Raw genomic sequence first — 25,412 nt, 5'->3', positions numbered from 1 at the left:
AAGAAAGAAACACACAAAAACGGAACAGCCGAGCTGCTCTTGGGCACCATGGAATCTAGTTGAAAACCCTGAACTACAGGCTGGCCCTGGCTTCTGCTCTTCAGATTCCTTCGCTGAGGAGGCCTGAGCTCACATCCCTAACTTGCTGGGCATTTGGGCAGGGCCCTTGCCCTCTCTGGGCTTCCAGTGTCCCATGTGTGAGATTGACAGGTTGGAAATGCTCTGGCCGTGGATAGAATGTTATAACAAAGCGCATTACTTAGAGACAAAGCTGGAGCTGCTTGGGTTAAAAACAGAGTGCGGTCTGAGCCCTGAGGGGCACCACCAGATGCCCAGGGCTTCTGTGGGAGGCATCTGCATGGAAAGACCCCTGGAAGGTATGCCTGGCCTGGTTGCCATGGGCCAAGGCAGTGCTAACGTCCCAGGCTGCTGGAGCAGCCTCCCCACCTGGTGGGGGGACCGTGGGTGACAAACCTGGGTTTCTTCAGCAGGGAGCAGGGTGGCAGCTCTTACTGCACGGCCAAGCCATGACCTGCGGGCACAGGAGTCTAAGACCAAGAGGCTGGCACAGAGTTGGAGCACGGAGAATGTGTAGGATCTGAATGTTTCACAAAATGGAGAATCCGAGGGGCCCCCACTGCGGAGGGGCTGTGGGAGACGACGCCTCTCTGACGCCATTGGGTGGTGGTTTCCAAGGGGCAGGGATCCCATTTATTTATAACCCAAGGCCATCTGCCTTTCTCTTTCCACCGGCTGGTCCACAGGCTGAGAAATGTTCAGAGCAGACACAGGCTCCCCCCAAAGGGTCAAGGGCAGGGCTGGCGCCAGGACAGGGCCACCAGGTGTGTCAGCAGCACCAGGTGGCCTCTGTGGAGCAGCTCGAACCACTAAGTTCTCCAGGGAGCTGCCCTGCCCTGAGCCTCCCCATGGGGGCCGAGCTTGCAACACACCCCTACCCAGCCTGGCGCTGTGGGCAGCGGCTGCCGCCCACACAAAGCTGGAAGGAGCCAGTTTCTCCTCGAGGGCAGGCGTGCCGCCAGACTCTCTACGGCGTGGCCAGGCTCTAGGGGCACGTCACTCCCTCCCTCAGGGAGACTGTCCCCAGTGGATCAAGGGCTGGGGGCTTTTCCAAACTCCTTCCTCCATCTCCCCCAGGATCTCACAGGTTCCCTGAGGCAATATTTAGCTCCCCAGCCAGACATTAACCATTAGAGGAGAAAAAAATTGGAAGGATCCCCTTTCTCCCCAGCTGACCCCAAATGAACAAGCCCTGTCAACCCTGCTGGATTTGCTGTCGCTAATTATCACGCAGAAGAAATCGTCGGTACTTTGCAGTACTTTGCAGCCGTTTCTACGTGGGGCCTGCGTGCAGAGACACTCAGCTCTGTTTTATTATTGCATTTTACGAAGTTACCAAGACAACTGAGGCCAAGTAACAGAACCTCGACTTTATGCGCCATGAAAATTTAATAAAGAATTTTTAAAGGCTTTTAAGAAGCAGAAGCCGCAGTCCAGCAGCAGCAGGGAGGAGGGACGAGCACGTGGGGCCGCCCACCAGACCTGGAGGAGCCTGGCCTGTCAGGGCCATCCACGTGGGCGGGAGTGATCTGTGGCACCTGTCTAGTTCAAGCATATCGAGACTGGTCCTTTCCTCAAAGGACATCTATTAAGACGCTTCCTGGTGCCAGGCTCTTTACATTGGTTACAACCCATCTCCACTGTGCAGGAGAGGAAGAGGGAAGGGGGTGGAACCACCGGTCCATGGCCATGGTCACATAGCTGGAGAGCGACAGGTCCGGACAAAGACACTCGCTCTTCCCACAGCGCTCAGGGCCTCTGCTGGGATTCTCATTTTCCCCGTTCTGATGCAAGAAGTTCTGAAGGGAGATGCTCCTGCTGACTCTTTTCATCCCCCAGCTCCTTGCCTTGCTTCTGCAGCCTGGGAGGGGGCTGGAGGGACATGGTGAGGGGTGGGCAATGTCCCTGTGGCCCCAAACTACCGCCTTAGCAAATGCCTTCGTGTCGGAGGAAATGTTCTGCTTGTGAGCCTCCTGGTGAGCGTGTTATGTTACCCCAGGGCTGCAAAGACCCTCTTTCCTCTGCTCTCTAAATAAGGCTCAGAAGCAATTTTGCCATTTTATGCCAAAGCTCAATGGTGCTCAGTGTGTGTGTGTGTGTGTGTGTGTGTGTGTGTGTGTGTGTGTGTGTGTGTGTGTGTGTGTGTGTGTGTGTGTGTGTGTATGCACACATGCATGTATAAGCAGTATGCTGTGTGGTTTTCCTAGTTATAGAAAAATCAGGACTTCTGGTTACTAGAGATGGAGGTAATTGAATATGTTGCCTGTTCTGCAAAGCTCCTTTGCCCCTGGAACAGGAAAAAAAAAAAATTTCGAACATATTTCATGAGGGAGAAATTCATATACCGTATGGGAAAATTTCTCCCATATCTGTCAAACTCAGTAGGAGATTGGCAAAAATACCAGTCAGGGTGAGTTTGCCTCGCTTGGAGAGAAGGACAGCTCTCAGCCACTGAGCGAGATCTCGTCATTTCTGAGTTTTGAGGGAAGGGGCTCAAATGCCAGCCAGTTAAGCCAGTTCTCAAGGCTGGGACCGAAGAGTTTAGGGCATTCATCCAGAAATGAAAAAAAATTAAGCTATTTTGGAGTAATATTCTGCCAATCACAAGGCAAATTCCAGGTGTCAGAGGAGCAGTGGAAAGCATTTTTCACCCCGTGAATGTCTTCAACTACGTGAGGATGAAGCGGGGAGGAGAGGGAGGGGAGCTGACTGTTCTGACTTCATTTGTCCTGATGGATTAGAACATTCCAGGAGGAACCTTTTCCCTTCATCCCTTTACACTTTGCAGGAAACCAGAAGCCAGTCTGAAGATAACTCGGCATCCCGGCAGCATTTGGGTTTACAAAATGCTTTCACGTGTATTATGCTTTCCATCTCTTGTCTTCTGTTCCCAGAGACAAAGTGAGAGAGGAGCTGTCACCCCCGGTGCAGCTCAGGAACCCGGAGCCCATAGAGCTCAGTGCGAAAGAGCAGGTGGGACTGCCCCAAGCTAAGCCCCAGAACCCCAGGACCACCTGAGCCAGCACCCAGCCTCTCTCAGATGTGGGTTTCTGCGTCTGTGAAATGGGGCCAAAACCCTCTCCTTGGTGGGCTGTAGGAGCATTGAGGTGCCGTTACGAGAGCAGTTATCGGGCCGAGAAAGGAGCAAGGCGTTGGGGGCTGGGCTCTGCCTTTCACCAGCTGGGAGGCCTTGGGAAAGTCACCTGACCTCCTGGGCATCAGTGCCCCCAGCTATGAAAAGAGGGTGATGAGAATCCTCATCCTTTGTGGGGTCGCTGGGAGGACGGAGATAAAAGTACTTTGCAAACTGTGAAGCGTCCAACAGATGGTACACTCACGTGGGAAGGGGAGTTGATTCTAGAAAGGGATGGAACACCATTCCAATGTCTAGGCTCGTCCCCAACCTGGTCCTGCTCACCCTGACTGACTACATTCACATCAGGATTATCTGCTCTGAACTAACCAACCCCCCACAGATGCTGCGGGGCTGGAGAGACAGGCTGGATGCCCGATGGAGGAGCCGTGGCGGGCATGATCCAGCCTGGTGGCCCTTAGTCTCCCAGATGGGGTTGCCCATGGGGGACGCAGCCCAGAGCAGAGCCCGGGCACGAAGGAACACGGAGAGACTGCCCAGGGTCAGAGGAGCCACTGTCTGCTGGGGTCCCGGGACACGGACACGTTCACAAACTAAACCGCCAGGGCATCCGCAGGGGGCTGGGGAGCAGCAGTGTTGCAGCTCAGGCTTCTCACCCAGGCCCCCTGGACAGTCCCAGCACCTGCAGGGCCCCGGCTCGGTGGGTGCCCGAGGGGCCAGCGTGAATCCAGCACCTGCCTGACCGTGAGAGAACTCACTGCTTGGTGGGAACGAACGCCACGACACCACAGCACAAGTGTGATAACAAAGGACTTCCCAGGTTCTCACAAGTAGAAGGAGGGGGAGGCTCACTGTTGGGGGGATGGCAGTGGGGACACTTGAGCTGGGCCTTGAAAGATAAGTAAGCTTCCACTGGACAGAGGGAGGGTCCAGCAGAGGGGACAGCAAAGGTGGGACAGCACCGAGCAGATCCGGGCCCCGTGGCCCTCCCAAGGGGGTGGGAACCAGCACATTCTCTCCCGAGTGGTAGCAACGGACACAAAGGGCCTGTTGGGAGCACAGAGACTGCTCCTGAGGGCTGGGGGCTGAGCGTGGATTTCGGGTGGAAAGGCAGGAGGGGACTGGATCACGAGGGGACCTGAATGCCGGGTCGGGGGCTTGGGCTTTAACTGGGAGGAGAGAGGGTTGACTGGACTGGGGGACTGTGCAGTCACCGCTGTGCTTCTCAGAGTCCTCCCTGGGCTGAAAGGGACAGAAGATGGTTGAGGGGTTTAAGAGGCAGAAGACTGATGCAGTGCAGCTAAGAGCTGATGGGGTCTGAGCTGGGAGAGTGGATGGAGGACATACAGGAGGGACCCAGGAGTTTGGGGACGGAGGCGCCTGTCTCCAGGGGGCCCTGCCCCGCACATGGGGAGGGGCCTGTTGGGACCAGCAGCGCCAACAGACTCACCGAATCCAAATCGCCTTTACAGGCCCCGTTCTGACCAGGCTGCGGGGACAGAACTCCTGACCGTACCAGCAGAGAAGCCAAGCACATCCCCTGGGAGGCAGGAAGGAGGGGAGCAGGTAAGGCCAGCACTGAAGGGGGAAGGATGCTTTCCGGGTACACCAGAAGGGGCACGGCAGGCACGGCGAGAAAGGATGGAGGCGGGCAGTGGCCCAGGGATGCACGCAGCCCAAGCTGGAACGGACCGAGCTGATCTCATCCGTTCATTGAAGCCACTCTGGGGGCCGGCCCTGCAGGGGCTCAGTCAGTGAACAGTGACAGCGTCGGTGTGGCTGGACTGTGTGGGAACACCAAAAGGAGGGGCAGGAAGGGCAGGAGAGGGTGGGGGAGACGAGGCTGGGATGGAGCCCGAGGGCCCTTCTCAGGGCTGGGCTGATCCCATGGGCAGAGCTCAGGGACCCAGATCCCCACGGAGCACCTCTCTTCCAGGAGGAAGGAAACACCTGCTTTTGCAATCACTTCAATTACACCCTACAAAACGAGCAGCAATTACCAAAGGGGATAAACACAGTGGGACTTCCTATTAGGCACGAGTCGGTGGGGGAAGTCTCCTATCACTCACTCTAATAACGGAGCAGCCTCTTCATTCTTCCTGTTCAAAGAAATTGAGCAAATAGGGCCCGCTCTGTCACTGACTGGCCTCCTATAAAACGGCAGCCTCGTCTCCCCAGTGCTCACCGAGGGCCGTGGGGCTTCTCAGGCCCTGTCTGCCCTGGAGGGACTCCTTCTAGACAGTGACCCTGGGGGGCCACCCAGCAACCTGCCTCCAGATGACACACAACGGGTGGGGCGAGAACGGTCCTCATCCTGGGAGCTGATGTTCACATATCACCTCAAACAATGTGGCTGGAATTCAGCCTGTCGATACATTTTTTTTTTCTAAAATATTCAGTGTGCTTGGTTGGTCTGGGACCTGATGACTGCACCCCGTTTTGGCAAGTGAACGCTTTCTGGAAATCAACTTCAAGAAATGGTATAGGGCTTCCCTGGTGGCACACTGGTTGGGAGTCCGCCTGCCGATGCAGGGGACGCGGGTTCGTGCCCCGGTCCGGGAAGATCCCACATGCCACGGAGCGGCTGGGCCCGTGGGCCATGGCCGCTGAGCCTGCGCGTCCGGAGCCTGTGCTCCGCAACGGGAGAGGCCACGACAGTGAGAGGCTCGTGTACCACACACACAAAAAATAAATAAATAAGAGAAAAGCGGGAGAAGGAAGATGTCTGTGCTGGTCTAGGACACACCTCTGCCACCAATGACTTTCTCCCTGGCCCTACATTTGTGAGCATTTTCTGAGCCCTACTGTGTGCCAGGCACCGTGCTCATCAATGTCTTCAAAGACCCTTCATCCTCCTCACTCAGAGCCTGATGGTCATCTAAATCCAGGGCCCCCAGGGTCCTATAACGAGGACCCTCTGGAAAGGGCCACATTAACCCGGAATCCAACAACACTCTGGATAGCTTGGCCGTTCGAGGGCAGTCTCTTGTCTGCCTGTGGTCAGCAGGCCCTGGACCCTGACTTGCCTGGGGCCATTTTCCAAAATGCTACCTTTGGCTGCCTCTGAAGCTTCCCCTCTGAGCGGGGGCCGCCTGGGGACACGGATGCAGACAGGGAAAGGGTCTCATGGATGGGAGGGCACGGCTCCCCCTTGCCCGGCTTCTGACGTCAAGCTCCCGCTCGCCCTGGCCCTTACGCAGGTCTTACTTTCCTTCCCTCTGAAGCCCTCTCCTCCCCTCCAGGGCACCCTGCGCACTCTGGGCACACTTGATGATCACCCCACCCATAGAGAGCTTCAATCAGAGGCCACGTGACTGGGGGGACGCTGCTTTGGGGTCAAGGTCAAACAAAATGATCTCAGAGGCTCCCGCCAGCTCTGAGACTTCAGCAGCCTTCCTCAGTTACCTCTCAGTTAATCATATCTTAAAGAATAACACACGGGACACTGCGGCAACAGGCAAACTCATGAAGTCAACGAGGTCGGTCTGTTAACCGCACCCACGTAGCACATGATTGCGGTGGGTGAGTCCCGCAGGCCTGCTGGGTATTTCCACTTCATTTTCACAGAATGGGTGGTAGGAAGTCCACATGATGTCCCTGGGCTCTAACCGTATTCTCTTCGGGGCCTCAGCAGACCCCAGTCCCGGCTGCCTCAAGTTCTTTCTTCTCCGCAGCTCTCCGTCTTGGGGTTGTTGGTGCCCCCTTCCCCAAACACAGCAGTTTTATCCCCGGCGGTGGCTTCCCATGAGCCCAGAATAGAAGAGGCCATCTGTCACGTTTTGGGTATCATATGTCCGCTGATGGCTCGCAAGCAGGTGGGCCACCAAGAGGTGCTGGGAGGAGGGCGGTTGAGAATCAGGCAGCCTCTGGAAGTGCAGAACATGGAGACGATTAGGGGGAATCTCAGGTGGGAATTCTCAGCATCCTGCCATCTCTCCCCCGGCAGGAAGCCTGGGGGTCTCTTGGGCTCGGAAGGGCTCAATCTTCTTCTGGGAGGACAGAGCGGCCCTCAGGACAGAGCGTGTCTGGAATGGGAGAGCTTGAGGGCACTGTTTGTGCAGGGCGGGGGATGGCCCTCAGCCAGCGGGGCTGCGGGGGTGGCCTCCTGCGAGGTGCCACTGTGAGGGGGTCGGCCCCCCGATGTGGCGCTCCGGCCACACACCAGGCGCTTCTCGTCCAGCAGGGACAGGTGGTATTCACACAGGTCAATCAGCGAGGCTACCTGCTCGTGCAGGGGCAGCATCTTGAACTTCCTCTGGGCCAGATAAAAAAAAGCCTCCACGAAGGCCTGCAGACACATCCCTGTGGGTGAGAGACTGGGGTTAGTGGGGGGGGTGTGTGTGTGTGTGCGCGCGCGCAGAGGTGACTGGGGTTAGTGGTGTGTGTGTGTGTGTGTGTGTGTGCGCGCGCGCGCGTGCAGAGGTGACTGGGGTTAGTGGTGTGTGTGTGTGTGTGTGTGCGCGCGCGCGCGCGCGTGCGCACGCGTGCAGCGGTGGCTCGGCACGCTGCCCTGGGAAGACCCGACTCCAACCACCAGGCTCTCTCCCCACCGCTGTCTCATTCTGGAAACGACACGGGGCTGACTCACAGTGCCTGCCATGCGGAAGTCTAGCTGGGTGTTTGCAACCACTTGCAGATTCAACCCTTAAGCCACCCTGTGAAGAAGGTTCGATGAACCCTGTTTTACAGATGGGGAAATTGAGTCTCAGAGAAGTGGAGAGACCTGGGCAAAGCCCAGTGGGTACACAGCGGTGGGGCTGGGACTTACACCTAGCCCAAAGCCTTATCCCTCTGCGCCACCATCAGATGTTCCCATTAAAACCCATCGCACTGCTTTAATAATAAGGGAAAGGGGTATGAAGATGAGCCCAATCTGATGGCAATGTTCTACATCCTCATAGGGGTGTCAGTTACGTGAGTGTGTGCATTTGTCAGAATCCACAAATTATATTACCTTAAGATTGGTGCCTTTTGCTACATGCAAATTTGACCTCAAAAAGTAAAATATACCTGACCCCTTCTCTACCCAAAACTGTATTCCGGAAGGTATTAGTAAGAGTCCCCATTATGCCCCTGGAATGTTCTTCTCCTGCTTTGCCTCATAAACTCCTACTCATCCTTGGGATCTCAGCTGAAAATCACTTACTCAGCTAACCTCCCCTGAGCCCCAGATTACATCCAGCTCCTGGGAGAGGCTTCTGGCACTTTTCTCTGTCGCACCTTTGGTGGCTCGTTCGGGGCTTATTGTGTGGTTCTTTAACAATCTCTATCTTCCGTCTGGACTGCGGGCTCCAGCTCACCTCAGTCCCCCTGGTGCCAGGTCCCCAGCAGGCGCTCAGTACAGAGGGACAGACTACACGAGTGAATGAATGCATGAGTGAGTCGGTGCTAGGTGCTTCACAGACACGCCTTTTCGAGGTCATTATTATGATGCCTCATTTTACAGATGAGGAAACTAACAATCAGAGATGTCGAGTAACTTCCCTAAGGTCACAGAGCCAGAGAATTGTGGCCTGGAAATTCAAACTCTGACTCCCAATGCTTTTAGCTATGTTGTGCTACATGAAAGGTTCTGAGTCTTCCCAATGTCGTCGTTAAAATGAACCCTGTGATCCACATTCATGGGATTCCATGGCCTTCTGGGGAAGGTGGCTCTAAGGCATACCAAATGCCACACAGTATTCTGGATGAGGCCAGTCCCCACTCCACTAATCCACACCTCCCCAGTGGCCTTGTTTCCCGGCTCAGACGTGCTAGCTGGCTGCTCTGTCACTGCAGGCAGAAGCCTGGCCTGGAGTTTGTAAATACTGGACATGGACCTTGGGATCTGAGAGATCTTTTTGCGTCGGAAACTTGAGCTGAGCAAAGTTGTTTTTTCTTAATCTTCTTCTAAGTCCATCAAAGCTTTTTTGCTTGGCTTCTCTTGACTCCAGACGTTCTGCACGTCCCCTGCTTGGTCTTGACAGGCGTTGATAAAGAGGACAGTAACCCTTTTAATGTAAACAGAGGCCTGGTGCGGACAGAGACACAGGGGAATGGAGGCCTCAGTCTACAATCAGGAGACAGACGTTTCCTAATCACCGACTCTGGGTCAGGGCTCTCCTAGGCTGTGCGTCCATGTGTGTGTGTGTGTTACCGTCGGTGGGAGGATCTGGTACACACAGGGTGAAGAGGCCAGGATCTAAAGCCCGAGAAACCCAGTGCAGTCCCAGCCCCCAGCTTCCCAACCGCGTGATCTCAAGAGCACCGCTACTCCAAGTGTGGTCGACCGACGGGTGCCGAGTCCAGGAACTGCGTGTCCCTGGGCGCTGACAAGCTAAGGAGCTCCGGCTAGAATGGAAATCGCCCTCCTCATCGATCACATTGCTTAGTTCAGCTGGCAGGACTCTGTAGCGAGTCTTTCTCTTTGTAAAGGAAGCCACACGCATTTACATTCTGGCTCGAGTCTCTTATCCAGGACTGTGAAGATCAGTTCGTGACTGCCAGCGTCAGTAGCTCTGCGGTCTGCACCCCCTTCCCCAGCTTTAATGTCACCACGATCTTGTCAAAATGCAGATTCTGGGGTGGGGCCCGAGACCCTGCATTTCTGACAAGCGTGCCAGTGGTACCCAGGCTGCTGGTCTACACTCTGAATAGTGAGAATTGAGTACCTTTCTCAACGAACACTCGTTTCCTTCCCTTAACTGGAGGCAGGCTGTGATTAGAGCTATAACGCACCGAAAAAATACAATGAAGACCTTTTCTGGAGGAAAAAACATGGCTAAATATCACCTGGAAGAAGACATTCTAAAATGAGAAATGGGATTTAACGTGTTATACTTGGTTTTCTTTCTGCTTGTCTACATTTTCTGATTTTCTATAGTGAACGTGTGCAATTAAAAAATATGCAAAGGGAAATTCTAGAGAGTAGAAAGAGGTGATGCAGGGGCAGACGCTTTTAATTACGAGCACTTTGCTACTATGTGAATTTGAAGTCATTACTTTGAAAAAATACAATGCAAGCTTTCTGCATGTGTTCTACTTTGATAAAAGTTATATATATGTATGTTATATATATACGTATATATATGTATATTATATATATGTTACATATATACGTATATATATGTATATTATATATATGTATGTTACATATATACGTATATATGTATATTATATATATGTATGTTATATATATGTATGTTATATATATACGTATATATATGTATATTATATATATGTTACATATATACGTATATATATGTGTATTATATATGTTACATATATACGTATATATATGTATATTATATATATGTTACATATATACGTATATATGTATATTATATATATGTATGTTACATATATACGTATATATGTATATTATATATATGTATGTTATATATATGTATATTATATATATGTATATATATGTATATTATATATATGTTACATATATACGTATATATGTATATTATATATATGTATGTTATATATATGTATATATATGTAACATATATACGTATATATATGTATATTATATATATGTTACATATATACGTATATATATGTATATTATATATATGTTACATATATACGTATATATATGTATGTTACATATATACGTATATATGTATATTATATATATGTATGTTATATATATGTATATTATATATATACGTATATATATGTATATTATATACACGTATGTTATATATATACGTGTATATATGTGGGGATGAAGGGGAATGGACATTACTGACTCATGCGTAGGTCCCGTACACTGCGCCTGGTGCTCTGATCCTCACTACAACTCCCATTGTGCAGATGAGAAAACTGAGGCCCAGAGAGATGAAATAACTTGCCCTCAGGTCACACACTGGTAAGTGGCAGGGCTGGGGTTTGAACCCAGGCCTCAGGCACCGCCGATTCTGCTGAGAGTCCCCTGGAGGGCTTGTTGGAATACAGACTGCGGCCTCACCCCCAGAGTTCCTAGTTCTGAAGGTCTGAGGTGCGGCCTAAAAACCTGCACTTCGAACACGTCCCCAGGTGGTAACGAGGCTGCTGGTCAGGACCCCACTTGGAGAACCCGTCCCAGCCCCGCCTCCTCCCACTGCTGTGTTCAATCTGTTCTTTCTCCACTGCCAAAGACCATCTGCAAAAAGGGGCCTGCTTGCAAAAGGGCCTGCCCCCGAACTACGAGAAGCTTGACTTTGGGATAAAAATGCCTTTTAAGACACTCTGATTGAAAGCAGACTCAATCAGTTATTTTTAAAAGACTAATGATGGAGCTGGAAAAGCATGAACTTGTTCCAACTTTGCATTACGTCCTCTCTTGGTTTCTGAGGAACCGCACATCCCCGGTTTCTTCCAGCGTCATCACTTAACCGCTAAGGGGGGCAGAGCTCCGTTGCCCTCTGTGAGGCCCTGCCCTTCTCGGTCTGTACTGATGGAGTCTAGACCTGAAAGGTTCTAGCGGGCCAGGCCACAAGGGCCCTGCAGACCAAGGTGGGACTTTGAATTTCCTGCTGAGGAAGACGGGTGGCCACTGGGAAGTTTCGAAGTGACACGGTCAGGGTGGCTGCCGCATTGACGGTGGCAGGGGCACATGAGAAAGAAAGCAGGGAGACCCATTAGGGGGCTAACTGTGCAGGTCCAGGCGAGGGCTGACAGTGGCTCGGATCAGATGGCAGTGGTGGAGGTGGTGAGGGATGATGAGGTTCTGAATAGAGTCTGGGGGTCATGCCTGTGGCTCTGTGGGCTGCCGATGGGGTGGATGTGGGTGTGAGGGTGAGTCAGGAGCTCTCATGAAAAAGGGACTCTAACAGCAGGCTGAGGGACTGGCCTTCCTCTCAAGGCCCGTGGTTTTCAAACATTTTACGCATAAAATTGCCTGGGGACCTTGCCAGAAATGCAGGTTCCTGTTCCCGTCGCCTAGGGATTGTCTGTTGGTGATGAGGCCCTAGCTACTGCACTTGTAACTGCAGCTCTGGGGATTCGACCCACGAGGGTGATCAGGAAGCTTGGGAATGAACACTCCCTCTTGGCCATCTCTCGAAGGGCTCTTGAGGAGACAGTGCAGTAAAGAAGTTAAGAGCATGGCCTTTGAGAAACATAGCACTGGGCAATCAAGAACCTTTGTGGGGGCTTCCCTGGTGGCGCAGTGGTTGAGAGTCCGCCTGCCGATGCAGGGGACACGGGTTCATGCCCCGGTCCGGGAAGATCCTACATGCCGCGGAGCGGCTAGGCCCGTGAGCCATGGCCGCTGAGCCTGCGCGTCCGGAGCCTGTGCTCTGCAACGGGAGAGGCCACAACAGTGAGAGGCCCGTGTAGCGCAAAAAAAACAGAACCTTTGGGGATGCACAGAACAAGCTTTCTCCTCTGCAATCCCACTGTCCACCTCTCTCCCCCATCTTCATCTGCTTGGGCTGCCAAGTACCATAACAAAACACCATAGCCGGGGTGGCTCAAACGACAGCTCTCACAGCTCTGGAGGCAGGAAGTCCAAGATCAGAGTGCCAGCGTGGTTCAGTTCTGGTGAGGGCTCTCTTCCTGGCTTGCAGACAGCCGCCTTCTTGCTGTGCCTTCATATGGCAGAGAGAGCGAGCCAGCTCTCTGGTGTTTCTTCTTATAAGGACACCAGTCCTATTGGATCAGGGCCCCACCCTTATGGCCTCATTTAACCTTAATTACTTCCTCAGAGGCCCCATCTCCAAATACAGTCAAACTGAGGGTTAGGGTTCCAACATATGAATTGGGGTTTAGTCCACAGCAGCCTGGTCCGTAGCTTGGTTCTGCTGCAGTGCACCCAGTACTTGGGATGCTCACCTGCCATTTACCAAGTCTCTGAGATGACTTGAGCTATTTAGGAAAGGTGTAAGAGACCCTATCCCTCTTCCCTGCTCCTCCACCAGCCCTACCAGAACACCCCTCACAGCTCTGATGCAGAGTTGGAAGCGTCTCTGGTAACATTGCTTCAGTGACCCATTACAGTAAAAGGGATGAAAGGAAACAGTAGCACTTCATATTCATTGAGCCCTCATTACGTGCAAGCCCTGGGCTAAGGGATGCCTTTGTTATTTAACTGAATGACTCTCTCAGAAATCTCAGGAACCAAGTGTTACCATCAATCCCGTTTCATATTCAAGAGACTTGTCAAAGTCATATAGCTGGTAAGGTGGCTGACCTAGGACCATGCCCATAACTTCTTTACTCTGCTGCTGCTTCAAGAGGCTTCAAAGAGATGGCCAAGTCAGGGTGTTACTTCCAGTCACTTAGAAGGAAGAAACGATGCTGCCTTGCAGTGAATGAGGGAGGCACCCCCTCCCATCTCTGCTGGATGTCAACAAGAAGGTGCAGTCCCCTCTGCCAGGCTCTGCAAACAGGCTTTCCCCACCTGCCCCCTGTGCCTGAAGATAAGCTGCTGAGTGTTTTTTGAAACTTCATTTGAGCTGATGGATCTCACTTGAGAAAGCAGCCTTCGAAACATTCCAGTGTAGCCATCCACGTGGCTCTCACGGAGGCTGCCACCTGCATATTGGGAATGCAGCCCCTGACAGACCGTGGCCTCATTCTGTCAATCAGCCTGGTGAGGGTGGGCCCATGGGCTCCTGGCCACAAGCCCGCTCCCCTCCATGCCCGGGGAGGGGACCTTGCACGCAGGACTTAATGACAGTGCTGGTGGCTGCTCTCCAGTAATCCCACCATCTACTCTGGGGCTTACGGGTGGAAACGAGAATAACACCTTCCGTGTGCAGAGAGAGCACTTGCCAATTTCCAAAGAATATCTGTTATCTCGTCTGGTTCTCGGAGTAACGTTCAGAAGAGGACGTTATTACAAGGATTCCCCACTTATAGTTGAGACCCAGAAAGGCGGAGTGGTTTGTCAAGGTCCCCCCAAGTGGACGAGGCAGCATTTAAACCCTACCTGACTCTCAAACCCACAGTTCTCTTTCCGACACTGCGTTCTTTCTTAACATCTGACATTTATGTATTATTTTATAGTTTATAGAGCACGTTTGCACATATGATATAATTAAATCCAAATCATTGTCGACAGCCAGGGATATTACCCCAGACTGAATATGAGATTTTTTTTTTTTCCTCTCAAAAATACCTGTGCTTCCTTGCTAGTAATTCTATTTCAAAAATTGGTGTGCCGGGCTAGGACAGCGACTCGCCGATTCCTTCTCTCGGCCTAACCTTTAATCTCTTTCTCATTACTCAGCTGGCATAGATGTTTCTTCCTCATAGGGAAATTTTAAGCACATAAGTATACAAGATTCCTGTCTGGAATCGTTGATAGGAAATCAAGTTGAGTGACCTTGACCCGAATTAGTTTAGTGGCTCCTATCTGTGAAGTGGAATGTTCCCCACAAGCGCTATGTGACGGCTGCACCAACTCTGAGGTGCTTAATCGCAAGGATCTGCTTTCTCTCCGTTTTGGGGATGCCTTGCAGCCTGTTACTGATCTGCGGCTGCACGGTCCCCGAAGGCATTAGCACGGTCCCTCCAGGCCTGGGGCTGGGGTCTCAAAGGGCTCCACTGCGGGAGATGAAACCTGGGCAGTTCCTGTGAGATGGCTTTTGGCTCCGCGGAGCAGTGACTGATGGGCTGGTCTCAGTTCCAGCTCCGCCGCGTACGAGCTGTCTAGTCTTTCGGGAGCCGTTTCGCCTCTGGAGGGCTTGGTTTATTCATCTGTAAAGAGTGGCTTTTACAAGGCACCACCCAGAAAAAGCCCAATACAGTGCTTAAAAAATACCAGTCATCTCCCCACTTTGATGTCTGCCCTCTCACTTCCCGCTGCCTGGAGTGCTATCATAACTCTGGTTTCATTTTCTTCTTTTATTGCAATAGCTGACAGCGTGTCTCCACACTAGGCTGTTGTGAGGCTGGGGAGTCTTCGCCCCCATCTCCAGCCATCACAGAGCAGGCTTTCAAAAAGCGTTTGTGGGAATTAATGAACCGATTGACTGGGATTACAGGGGCAAAAATCCTGCAAAGGGGGGTTAGAGGACCTGGATTCTCACGTGGTCTGTGCCCTCCGCACAGCGTGGCTTTGAGCCAGTCACTCCCCCTCTCCGGGCCTCACCTTCCCCTTCTGTAAAATGGGCAGAGGACTGGACCGTTTCTCAGGATTCCAGAAGCATTAGGAGGGATGGTGGCTTCTGAATGTTTTAAAAATGATACTAATTAGAATCACAAACTACATTTACTGAGGATGCTCTGCCCTCCAGGACTCACACTGCATTTTCCCCAAACGCGCAACCCAGAGAGGCTGGTACTGCTAATGTTCACACTGTGCAGACGAGAGGAGTGACTTGTCACTTGTCCAAGGTCACACTTCCCATGCCCAAGGTTGCACCGTTGGGAGTGGTGGCGCTGGGCCCCCCACTGCTGCTCGACACCACCTCTCCCCAAACCAGATGGAAACCTTTCAAGGCCCACCCTTTAAGGGACAGAAGGGATGGCCTTTCTCCTGCCACTCCCCATGGCTGGGGAACAGAAGTTGCACATGCACAGTCATTGTGTCTAAACATTACAGCAACAAGTCACCATCACCTTTGTCCTTGGCTAGATGGAAAAATGACTAAGTGTCAGGAATGAACCATAAATAGGCCTTAGAGAAAAACCATTGCCCCCAGATGCCCGCGGCACCCAAATAACAAACATAACCAAAGATGAAAGCAGCTATTCCATCGTTTCATTAATCACAGGTCATGCCACTGGCCGGTGCGGAGTGGCTGGTAGGTCCCGCTCCAGTCCCAGCCAGTGTCACCCCTGATTCCACCATGACAAGGATGCAAGCCCCCGAGTCACCGTCTGGGGAGACAGGCTACAGGGCTGGTGACAACTTCCTGCACCTCCTTGGTGCTATTCCAGACATTTCTTGTGGGATTAATGGCTCCAACGGACCTTCTGAGGTTCAACACTCAACCCTCAGCAAGTGGTCACAATCTCTCGCTTGGAAAGGACTTCAGAGGTCACACAATCCGGGCCCTTACAGGATCATAACACCACTCAGTAAGAAGTAATAAGAGTAGTTGGCACGCAGCACACACGTTGTATGTAGCAGGCACCGCAGTGAGCTCTTTCTAAGGTGCCTCTCACCTCATCCTCGAAACAGGTGCATTTCTGACCCCCATTTCACCCTTTGGTTTTTCACCTGTGTTTAGGGACGTAGCGAAGCTTTGCTTTTGTCTTGGGCTGTTTATTAGTTGGACACTACAGGCTTCTGGGGTGCAGGGAGGTAAAGACATTCACCCGGAGCCCCACAGACTGGAGGTGGCGGTGGGGATGCGAGCCCAGCTCTGTGAATCTGCCCTCCCGGCCCCAGGTTCACTCGGAGAGGCAGGGAAGGAGCCACAGGTCACAGGTCAGCAGAAACAGCATGGTTTCTGGCACTGTCTCTGGCTTCCGGTAGTTTCCCCATGAGGTGCTGAGCTGAGCGTGCCCGCCCTGACATTGCTGATGGCGGTCATCTAGCCCCTCACGTGGCCACTTCCAGTGACGGGGGTCTCACCACCTCCCCAGGAGGCCCATTCTCACTGCGTGCTCTCTGCCTCTGAGCTGAAATAGGCAAAACTTCCCCACTGACCCCACTTTTCCAGAGAGCAAACCTAACTCTTCTTCCCCACGATGGCCTTGCTCTGAGAGGATTTGCAAGGCGGCAACCAGAGCAATTCACTTCCACAGACTTTTGCTGACCACCCAGCAGGTGGATACAGGGTCCAGCAAGCCCTCATCCCTCATCCGATGGTAGGGAGGGAGGAGTGGGGAGGAGAGAGAGGGGGTGGAACCGCGAGGAGGTAGGGTTAGAAGGCAAAGGAAGAAGCAGATGATTGCCTGGGAGAGGCAGGACTGTGGCAGAGCCTAAGGGAAGAGCAGGAGGTGGGCTGGCATCAGTGTTCAGTGCCCCCAAGATCATCAGGGTCTCGCCTTCTCCTGAATCGCGCTCCCTGGCCAGCAAATGCACCCGGTCTTGCATTAAAAGGCTGCCTCGACATCGCGTACGTGAGTGACCTTTCTATCTCTGCTTCTTGCCAGCCAAACTTCCCAAAGGGATGGTGGCCCAGGCACTGTCTCCACGGCCTCGCCCCTGGCATCTCAGGGGGCTGTTCCCCTACCTCGCCACCAAGCTGCTCTCATCAAATGGCTGGCCGCCTCCCCTTCCCCTCTTCTTAGCTGGCTCTCTGCATTTGTCCACGTGGAAGCTCCCTCCTTGAATACTCTCTCCCCAGCTTTTCTCGGTCTCTCTAGGAACTCCCGGCTCAGGCTCGCCAGTCCTCTGCTGGCTCTGCTCTGCTCTCCTGGGTCTTGCAGTCCTGCAGGGCTCTCCACCTGGGCTCAGCTTCCCCCTCGCCTTGTCATTCACTCCCTAGGCTTTAAATATCCTCTGTGAATCAATGCCTTCGAATCGCTCTTTCCAGGCCCCAGTGCTTTTTTGCCACTGGGGTGTCTCATTAGCATCTCAAAGAGCCTGTTAGAAATGGATCTCCGGGTCTTCCTTTCCTGATCCTGCTTCCCTGATGTCCTAACCATTTAAATAAATGACGTCTCCACCCTCCTAGTTGCTCCTGCCAGAAGTCTGTGAGCCGCTGTTGAAACTCCTCTCCCACAGTCCCTGCCTCCCCACAACACCCCAAGAACTTTACACCCTGCACCCACCCCCACCATCCCCCCAACCCCCGAGCCTGCAAGGCCATAGCTCCCCTGGACCCCCATGCAGCCTCCCACTGGTCTCCCCACTTCCAACGCCGCATCCAGAATGACCTTTTAGAAACACGAGTCAAGCCGCGCACTCCCTGCTTTAAGCTCTTCAGAACAGATCTACATCCTTGACGTGCTGTGAGCACGCAGTAAGACCAGGTAAGATCCAGCCCCTGCCTGCCTCTGCGGCTGGGCTGCCCCTCGAGCCGGCGGACCCCCCGCTCTGCTGCAACACCCTTTCCCTCAGCCCCTCCCTGGTTGCCACTTAGATCTCGGCTCCAGTGTTACTTTTCCTGACAGACCTCCCTGACCCACCTCCTAATATATATTAGGTCTTCTCTGCTAACCTTCTTAAAACTTAGTCATCTTGGGGCTTCCCTGGTGGCACAGTGATTGAGAATCTGCCTGCTAATGCAGGGGACACGGGTTCAAGCCCTGGTCTGGGAAGATCCCACATGACGCGGAGCAACTAGGCCCCTGAGCCACAACTACTGAGCCTGCGCGTCTGGAGCCTGTGCTCCGCAACAAGAGAGGCCGCGACAGTGAGAGGCACGCGCACCGCGATGAAGAGTGGCCCCCGCTCGCCGCAACTAGAGAAAGCCCTCGCACAGAAACGAAGACCCAACACAGCCAAAAAAAAAATTAATTAGTTAATTAATTAAAAAAAAACAAAAAACTTAGTCATCTTATTTCCTAGAACTCATCACATTTAATTACGTGTTTATTTCTGTATTTCTGAGTTTAATGTCTGCCTGTCTGCTACCGTGCTGTCCGCGGCATGGGGCCTGGGGGGAGGTCTATCCTACTGGTCACTGCACCTGCTGTCACCACCCGGGCCTGGCAGGTGGCAGGTGCTCACAAGCCATTCAGTTGACTAACTGAATGAAATCTATAGGCATAAGGGTACGGAAGCCATGGATGAATGGATAAAGAAGAGGTGGTGTATATATTTACAATGGAATATTACTCAGCCATGAAAAAGTGAAATTTTGCCTTTTGCAGCAACATGGATGGACTTGGAGGGCATTATGCTAAGTGAAATAAGTCAGATCGAGAAAGACAAATACTGCATGATATCACTTATATGGGGAATCTAAAAAATACATCAAATGAGTGAATACAGTACAACAAAAAAGGAGCAGGCTCACAGATACAGAGAACAAACTAGTGGTCACCAGTGGGGGCGGGGCGGGGAGGCAATACAGGGATGGGGGAGTAGAGGTACAAACCATTGGGTGTAAGATAGGCTCGAGGGTGGATTGTACAACATGGGGAACATACCCAGTTTTGAAATAACTGTAAATGAAAAGTAATCTTTAAAATTGTAAAAATTGTTTAATTTGTAATTAAAAAAGGAAAAGAAAAGAAATCTATAGGCGTAGCGCATGACACACAGTAGATGTTTGGTAAATGTCAGTCTTCTCCCTTCCCACTGCTTGGGTCATTGATGTTAAGAGCATGCTTTTAGCATCCACTTACGGCGGAAGGAACCCAGGCTTTACATCACACGTGTCTAAGGTCAGATCCGTGGGCTGCCTCTTACGTGGTGCTAGGTGACCTCGGCTCATTCACTTCACTTCCGGGAGCCTCACTTTCTACCTACCCTGTGTGGCTCTTAGATGGGTTCAGTGAGAGAATTTAGATGTAAGGGGCCCGGCCTGGCACATGGAAGAAACCCCATAAATCTGAATTTCTTTTTCTTTCCTTCTTCCTTCCTTCCTTTCTTTCTTTCTCTCTCCCTCCCTCCCTCCCTCCCTCCCTCCCTCCCTTCCTTCCTTTCTCTCTCTCTCTCTCTCTCTCTTTCTTTCCTTTTTTTGGCCGCACCTTGTGGGATCTTAGTTCCCCCACCGGGGATTGAACCCGGGCCACAGCAGTGAAAGTGCTGAGTCCTAACCACTGGACCACCAGGCAATTCCCAAGAGCTTCTTTCTTTATTATCTTTAGGTAATCAGAGAGGCCATCCCTGGCGGATAAACAGTCTGCTGCCCTGGAGGGCAGAGGCTCAGAATCTTCATCCCATTGTAGTTGTTCTTTGTTTCCAGAAAATAGGCAATTTGGGGGAAGTTAGGCTGCCCTAACTCCTCCACCAAATGCAGCCCTCTTCCCTGCTCCCCATCCTTGCCCTCCAGTTAACTGGCTGTACCTTCTAGAAGTCCAGAGTCAGGAGCCTTGGGGGTGGGGGTGGGGTGCCTGTCCTCAAGAGGAGGCCCCTCTGAGGAGCTCTGAGAAGCCGGCCTGTCACTTGGAGAGGTGACGGGAGGCAGATGAGTGTCAAAAAAAAGACAGAGAAGTGGGTTTCAACTTGACTTACATTAAGAATGTCACTTTAGAGCACAAATGAGAGAGAAGAGAAATGCTCTTTTATGTGGGAGTTTATTTTTGTCACTTTGTCAGAGAGAAATTGCAGCCCTGAGGGCACTGGAGCTGCACAGAATTACCCAAAACATTAACATGCAAATTGCCTTCTTTAGAGAAGGTAATTTTATTAGTGCACGAAAATATTTCTGTCACTGTACTCACGCTTGGGAACGGTGCCGTTTGGGGGCCAGTTGGGGCCACCGCAAATGGAGAATTAGGGAGAGTCCTGAACTTGGTTAGGATTCTATCACCTCCTCTTCTTGAGACCATGCCTAGGACACGCTGCAGTGTTGCAGCTGGTTACCCTGGGTGTACCTAGTGTAGATGGCAAGTGACTTGTTCAAGATCATACAGCATCCATGGCAGAAGAGGTAGAGCTGAGGTCGTGTGCCCTGTGTTTTAGGTAACCAGGCGGTCAACAGGGGATCATTAGGGGTCTTGGAAGTGGCCACTCTGAGAATAAGAAGCGGTGACATTCCATCCAAGCCCTCATTCATTCATTCACTCACTCATTCGTTCACCAAGGTTTCACTGTGCTAGGCCCTGGGCCCCAGATATGAATCAGGCACGGGCATCAGCATCCCCAGGGGCAGGTGGGAAGGGGACACAGACAGACACAAACACTTATAATCCAGTAAGGTAAGACCTGCTGGGGGGTGTGCCTAGAACCAACAACACAGGAGAGAGTGTGACTGGCAGGGCGAGGGGCCTGGAAGCTTCCTGAGGGAGGGTCTTGCATGTGGGCATTGCCCAGGCAGTCAGGGAAGGGGGTTACAGGCAGGGAGGTAAGCACGGAAGGAAGCACGTTGGTCTGGTCCATGCGGAGAAGCGTGTGTGGCTGCTGCACAGGGTGTGTGGGAGGAGAGCGGGTCTGGCATGGGGGCCGGGGTTGCAGAGGATGGAGAGGAGGTTGGCCGGGCCCATCTCACAGGCTAAAGAGCTCAGATTTTATCCTGCAGGTGGCAAGCATCCCTGCCAGGCCTGTTCAGAACAGAACCACGTTCCCTTGAGACTTCAGGAGGGAGGGGGTTCCCCAGGCCCTGGAGTGCCAAAATGACAGAAGGTTGCGTGAGGCTGAGCTTATATAAGGCTTGCTCCTCCTCCAGACGTGATCAGCGGGGAAGTGTGGGCGGAGACAACCACCTGCTACCAAGAAGAAAGCACCTCAGTCATGTAAGGTCTCAGCGAACACTTCGGGAGCGCACCTTTCCCAAGAGGCTGCTATCCCTCACCCTGAGTTGATTGGCAGCTACATCATATGACCGTGGTGGGGCTCGGGTAAGTGCTTCCACCGCCCCAGGAGCTGTCTTTTAGGAAAGCTGCAGGGAAAATTGGCCATTTCAAGCACACAGAGAGCTATTGTGGAGATTCTGAGCCGGCACACTCCACCTCAGGGTTTCTCAACCTTGACGCTTTTCAGATTTGGGGCCAGAAAATTCGATGTTGGCGGAGCGGGGAGTGTCCTATGCATTACAGGATGTTTAAAGCATCCCTGACCTCTACCCACTAGATGCCAATAGCAACATCCCTCTTTCCTTCCCCAGTTGTGACAACAAAAAACGTCTCCAGGCATGCCCAAATGTCCCCAGGGGAAAGCGGGGGGTGGGGGGGTGGTGGGGATCACCTCCAGTTGAGAACCACTGGTCTATCCAGACCTTAGGGAAGACTGATGGCGGTCAAGGGTGCCTGACCACTAGAAGTCTCCTAAGTCTGGCGGTGAGATGCAGAGCAGCCCGAGGGCATGGTATCTGCCTTCTCCCCTCTCCCACGGGGCAAAGGATGGAGCAGAGTGCAGGTTTTATCATGTGACTGTGCACTGACTATTTCAAAAAGAAATGTGTCTAAATTACTCCTAGAAAGACCTAAGAAAGGGAGCAAAGTGCGGAGGTAGAAAGCCAATGGACAGCAGCAAGTTCAGGGTCTCAGTGTTCCTCATCTGTAAAGCAAGGGGGTTGAATAGATGATCTCTAAGCCCTCTCTAGTTTTAAAGGCTATGATTCCACGCCAGTAAGATGAGCACACCTTAAAGGATGCTACCAGTGAATACTGAAGTTGGCCCCAAGCGAGAGATGGTAGACTCTGGGCTGGATCAGGTTTCGTCTTGGGTTACTTTTCTTGCTTAGAGACAGAGAACTGATTAAGTGGCTCGTGAGGTTGTCACTTCGCTCTCAGGTTACATGATTAAGCCCAGATTTCCCCAGGAATTCCATGGAAAATCTCTGAAAGGGCCTGTATGGTAAATACTTCTGGAATGCTTGTCATTGGTACAGTTTCTCAAAGACCGCTGGAGTCTGAAGACAGAATTTTGGCTCCACCACCCATCAGCTGGGTGACCCTGGGCACGTTACTTAACTTCTCTGAGCTTCATCTCTCTCCTCTGTAACCAGGTTGGTATGAAAAGTGCAAATGCGTAAAGAGGACTTCCAGTTTCAGCTCTGACACATAAAGAGCTTGGAAGTCATCACTCCCATCCTCACAATAAGAAAAAAAGACGAGCAAACTGGAAATCGATGTTTTTTCTGACATCCGTCAGAGAAATAAGGTCACAGGGCAAACTGTCACCCTAAAAACTGGACAGACAAGTGAATATGGAGAACCACAGCTGAGATCAGCTTACTGGGAGCAGAAGTTGCTAGAGCCAGTAACTGGTAGGAACACTTAATTGGCGAGTCAAGAATTGCTGGAGGCTGACTATGGACTCGATTGAGAGTTAGAAATTCCTGGGGGCTCAGTTTTAGGGGGTCCCCCACACTTTACCTCCAGAACCCAACCAGGTTCTTAAGGTGACTATAGGAGAAAAATTCCTCTTGCTTCAGGCAGGGATGAGGGGAAGGTAATCATTTTGAAATATGCCCAGAGTGTTCTCCATAACAAAGGCCTGCCCTCAAGGGGAATTGCTTTACCAGAGGCTTATCTGACCTGAGGGAAGGGCAATTAGACAACACCAGCCTCTCTTTTCCTGGAAAGACAACTCCAGGCTCTCTCTTCCTTCTTTCTCACATAAGGAAAGAAAAAAAAAAAAGGCTAAGAAACACTTCTGAACATCACAGTCCAAGTACTCAAGCCCACTGAGAAACTGAAATTTAACCATAAGATTATCAAATGCTTTCTCTCCCCAGCAAATTACCACCACATCAACAGGGCTCCAATATTACAACAGTGGATACAACCGAGAGGTGCAAAACAATTTAAGAAGGATTGTTTAAGGAAACCCAAAGACAATTGGGGGTTGAAAATAAAACCAAGGAAACTGAAGCCTCTGGTACCTACAGCTGCAGCAAACATTAAATACAGCCCAGCTCCCAGCCAGGTTAACATAAAACCTCACGCTTAAAGCCTGATTGCCTCAGTTCTTAGTACCTGATATATCATGTCCAGCTTTCAACCCAAAATTACAACAGCTGCTAAAAGATGAGAAAAAACCATGGTCTGAAGAGACAAAGTAAGCATCAAAATCAGACTCAGATATGAAACAGATGTTGGAATTATCTGACAGAGAATTAAAAATAATGATGATTAATACCTTAAGGGCTCTGATGGAAAACGTAGGCAACATTCAAGAACAGATGGGCAACGTAAGGGGAGAGATGGATACTCTAAGAAAGAGTCAAAAGGAAATGCTAGAAATTAAAAACACCAGCACCGAAATGAAGAAAGCTCTCAGTGGGCTCAGAAATAGACTAGACAAAGCTAAGGAAAGAATCAGTGAGCCTGAAGATATGTCAATAGAAATGTCATAAACTTGAAACTGAGCAGGGCCCTGTGGGGCCCCTGGGCGTGGAAGCATTTCTGTCCCCTGTTTCTTGTTTGTAGGGAATAGACTCCATGACCTTCCCTGAGTCCCAAAGGGCAGATTCAAACAGTTGTTAATCAGGGAAGGGAGGGGATGCAGAGACAAGGGAGGATCAGCAAGGAAACAATAGTGTATGTAGCCTTGGGGCAGGGTCCTCATTCTGCCTCAAGGGATACACATAAAAATATATTTAAGCTCTTCTGCAGAACTAAAACCCCCACCAAATGGAAGATGCTAACTATTTGATGAAGTTTTCTTCAGAGAGGATCAGGAGACCACCTGAGGCCAGATTAAAGGAATACAGGCCCTGCACACACACAGATCCTTATCAGCAATGCTGCCCTTGAACTATTGCTATAAAACTCCTCACCAAATTCCCCAGGGGTTGGGACACACAGTTTTTCAGGGCAAAAGCCCACTGTATCTCCCTTTGCCTGGCAAAACAATAAAGCTATTCTTTTCTACTTCATCCAAATCTCTGTCTCCAAGATTTGGTTCAGCACCAGTGCACAGAGGTCGAGCTTTCAGCACCAAACTGAAATGAGAAGAGAAAAACGAATGAAAAAAAACAAACAAACCTGAGGGACTTCTCTTGTGGCACAGTGGTTAAGAATCTGCCTGCCAATGCAAGGCACACGGTTCAAGCCCTGGTCTGGGAAGATCCCACATGCCATGGAGCAACAAAGCCTGTGCTCCACAACTACTGAGCCTGTGCTCTAAAGCCCATGAGCCACAACTAGAGCCCGTGTGCCACAACTACTGAAGCCCGCATGCCTAGAGCCTGTGCTCTGCAGCAAGAGAAGCCACCACAATGAGAAGCCCACGCACTGCAATGAAGAGTAGCCCCCACCCACCACAACTAGAGAAAGCCCGCGCACAGCAACGAGGACCCCATACAGCCAAAAATAAATAAATAAATAAATAAACAAATAAATAAAATAAAATAAAAAAACAAAAAAACCCTGAATGTCCAGGAACAGTGTCTTTGGACAACCTAGAAGAAATGGATAAATTCATAGAAACAAACAACCTACCAAGCCTTAGTCAAGATGAAATAGATAATCTGAACAGACCAATTACTAGTAGGGAGACTGAATCAGTAATCAAAAACCTTCCAACAAACAAAAGTCCAGGACCAGATGGCTTCACAGGCAAATTCTATCAAACATTCACGGAGAGCTAACACCTTCTCAAACTCTTCCAAAAAACAGGAGATGAGGGAACTCTTCCAAACTCATTTTATGAGGCCAGCATTATCCTGATACCAAAATCAGACAAGGATGCCACAAGAAAAAAAAAGTATAGGCCAATACCCCTGATGAACATAGATGCAAAAATCCTCAACAAAATATTAGCAAACTGAATTCAACAATACATTAAAAGGATCATACACTATGATCAAGT

General features: G+C 51.2%; 1 protein-coding gene across 1 annotated transcript in view; it reads right to left on the bottom strand.

The window, feature by feature from the left end:
* Window positions 1-6,721: 6,721 nt before the first annotated feature.
* TTLL11 (tubulin tyrosine ligase like 11) overlaps window positions 6,722-25,412 on the bottom strand; it is a 247,184-nt gene continuing 228,493 nt past the window's right edge. The window contains exon 9 of the mRNA XM_082656120.1: window positions 6,722-7,474. Coding sequence (XP_082512246.1) covers window positions 7,182-7,474 — 293 coding nt within the window. The 3' untranslated portion in view covers window positions 6,722-7,181. The remainder of the gene's footprint in view (window positions 7,475-25,412) is intronic.

Source organism: Grampus griseus, assembly GCF_964374135.1.
Source record: "Grampus griseus genome assembly, chromosome: 6".
NCBI lineage: Eukaryota > Metazoa > Chordata > Mammalia > Artiodactyla > Delphinidae > Grampus > Grampus griseus.
This window is presented reverse-complemented; position numbering and strand designations above follow the sequence as displayed.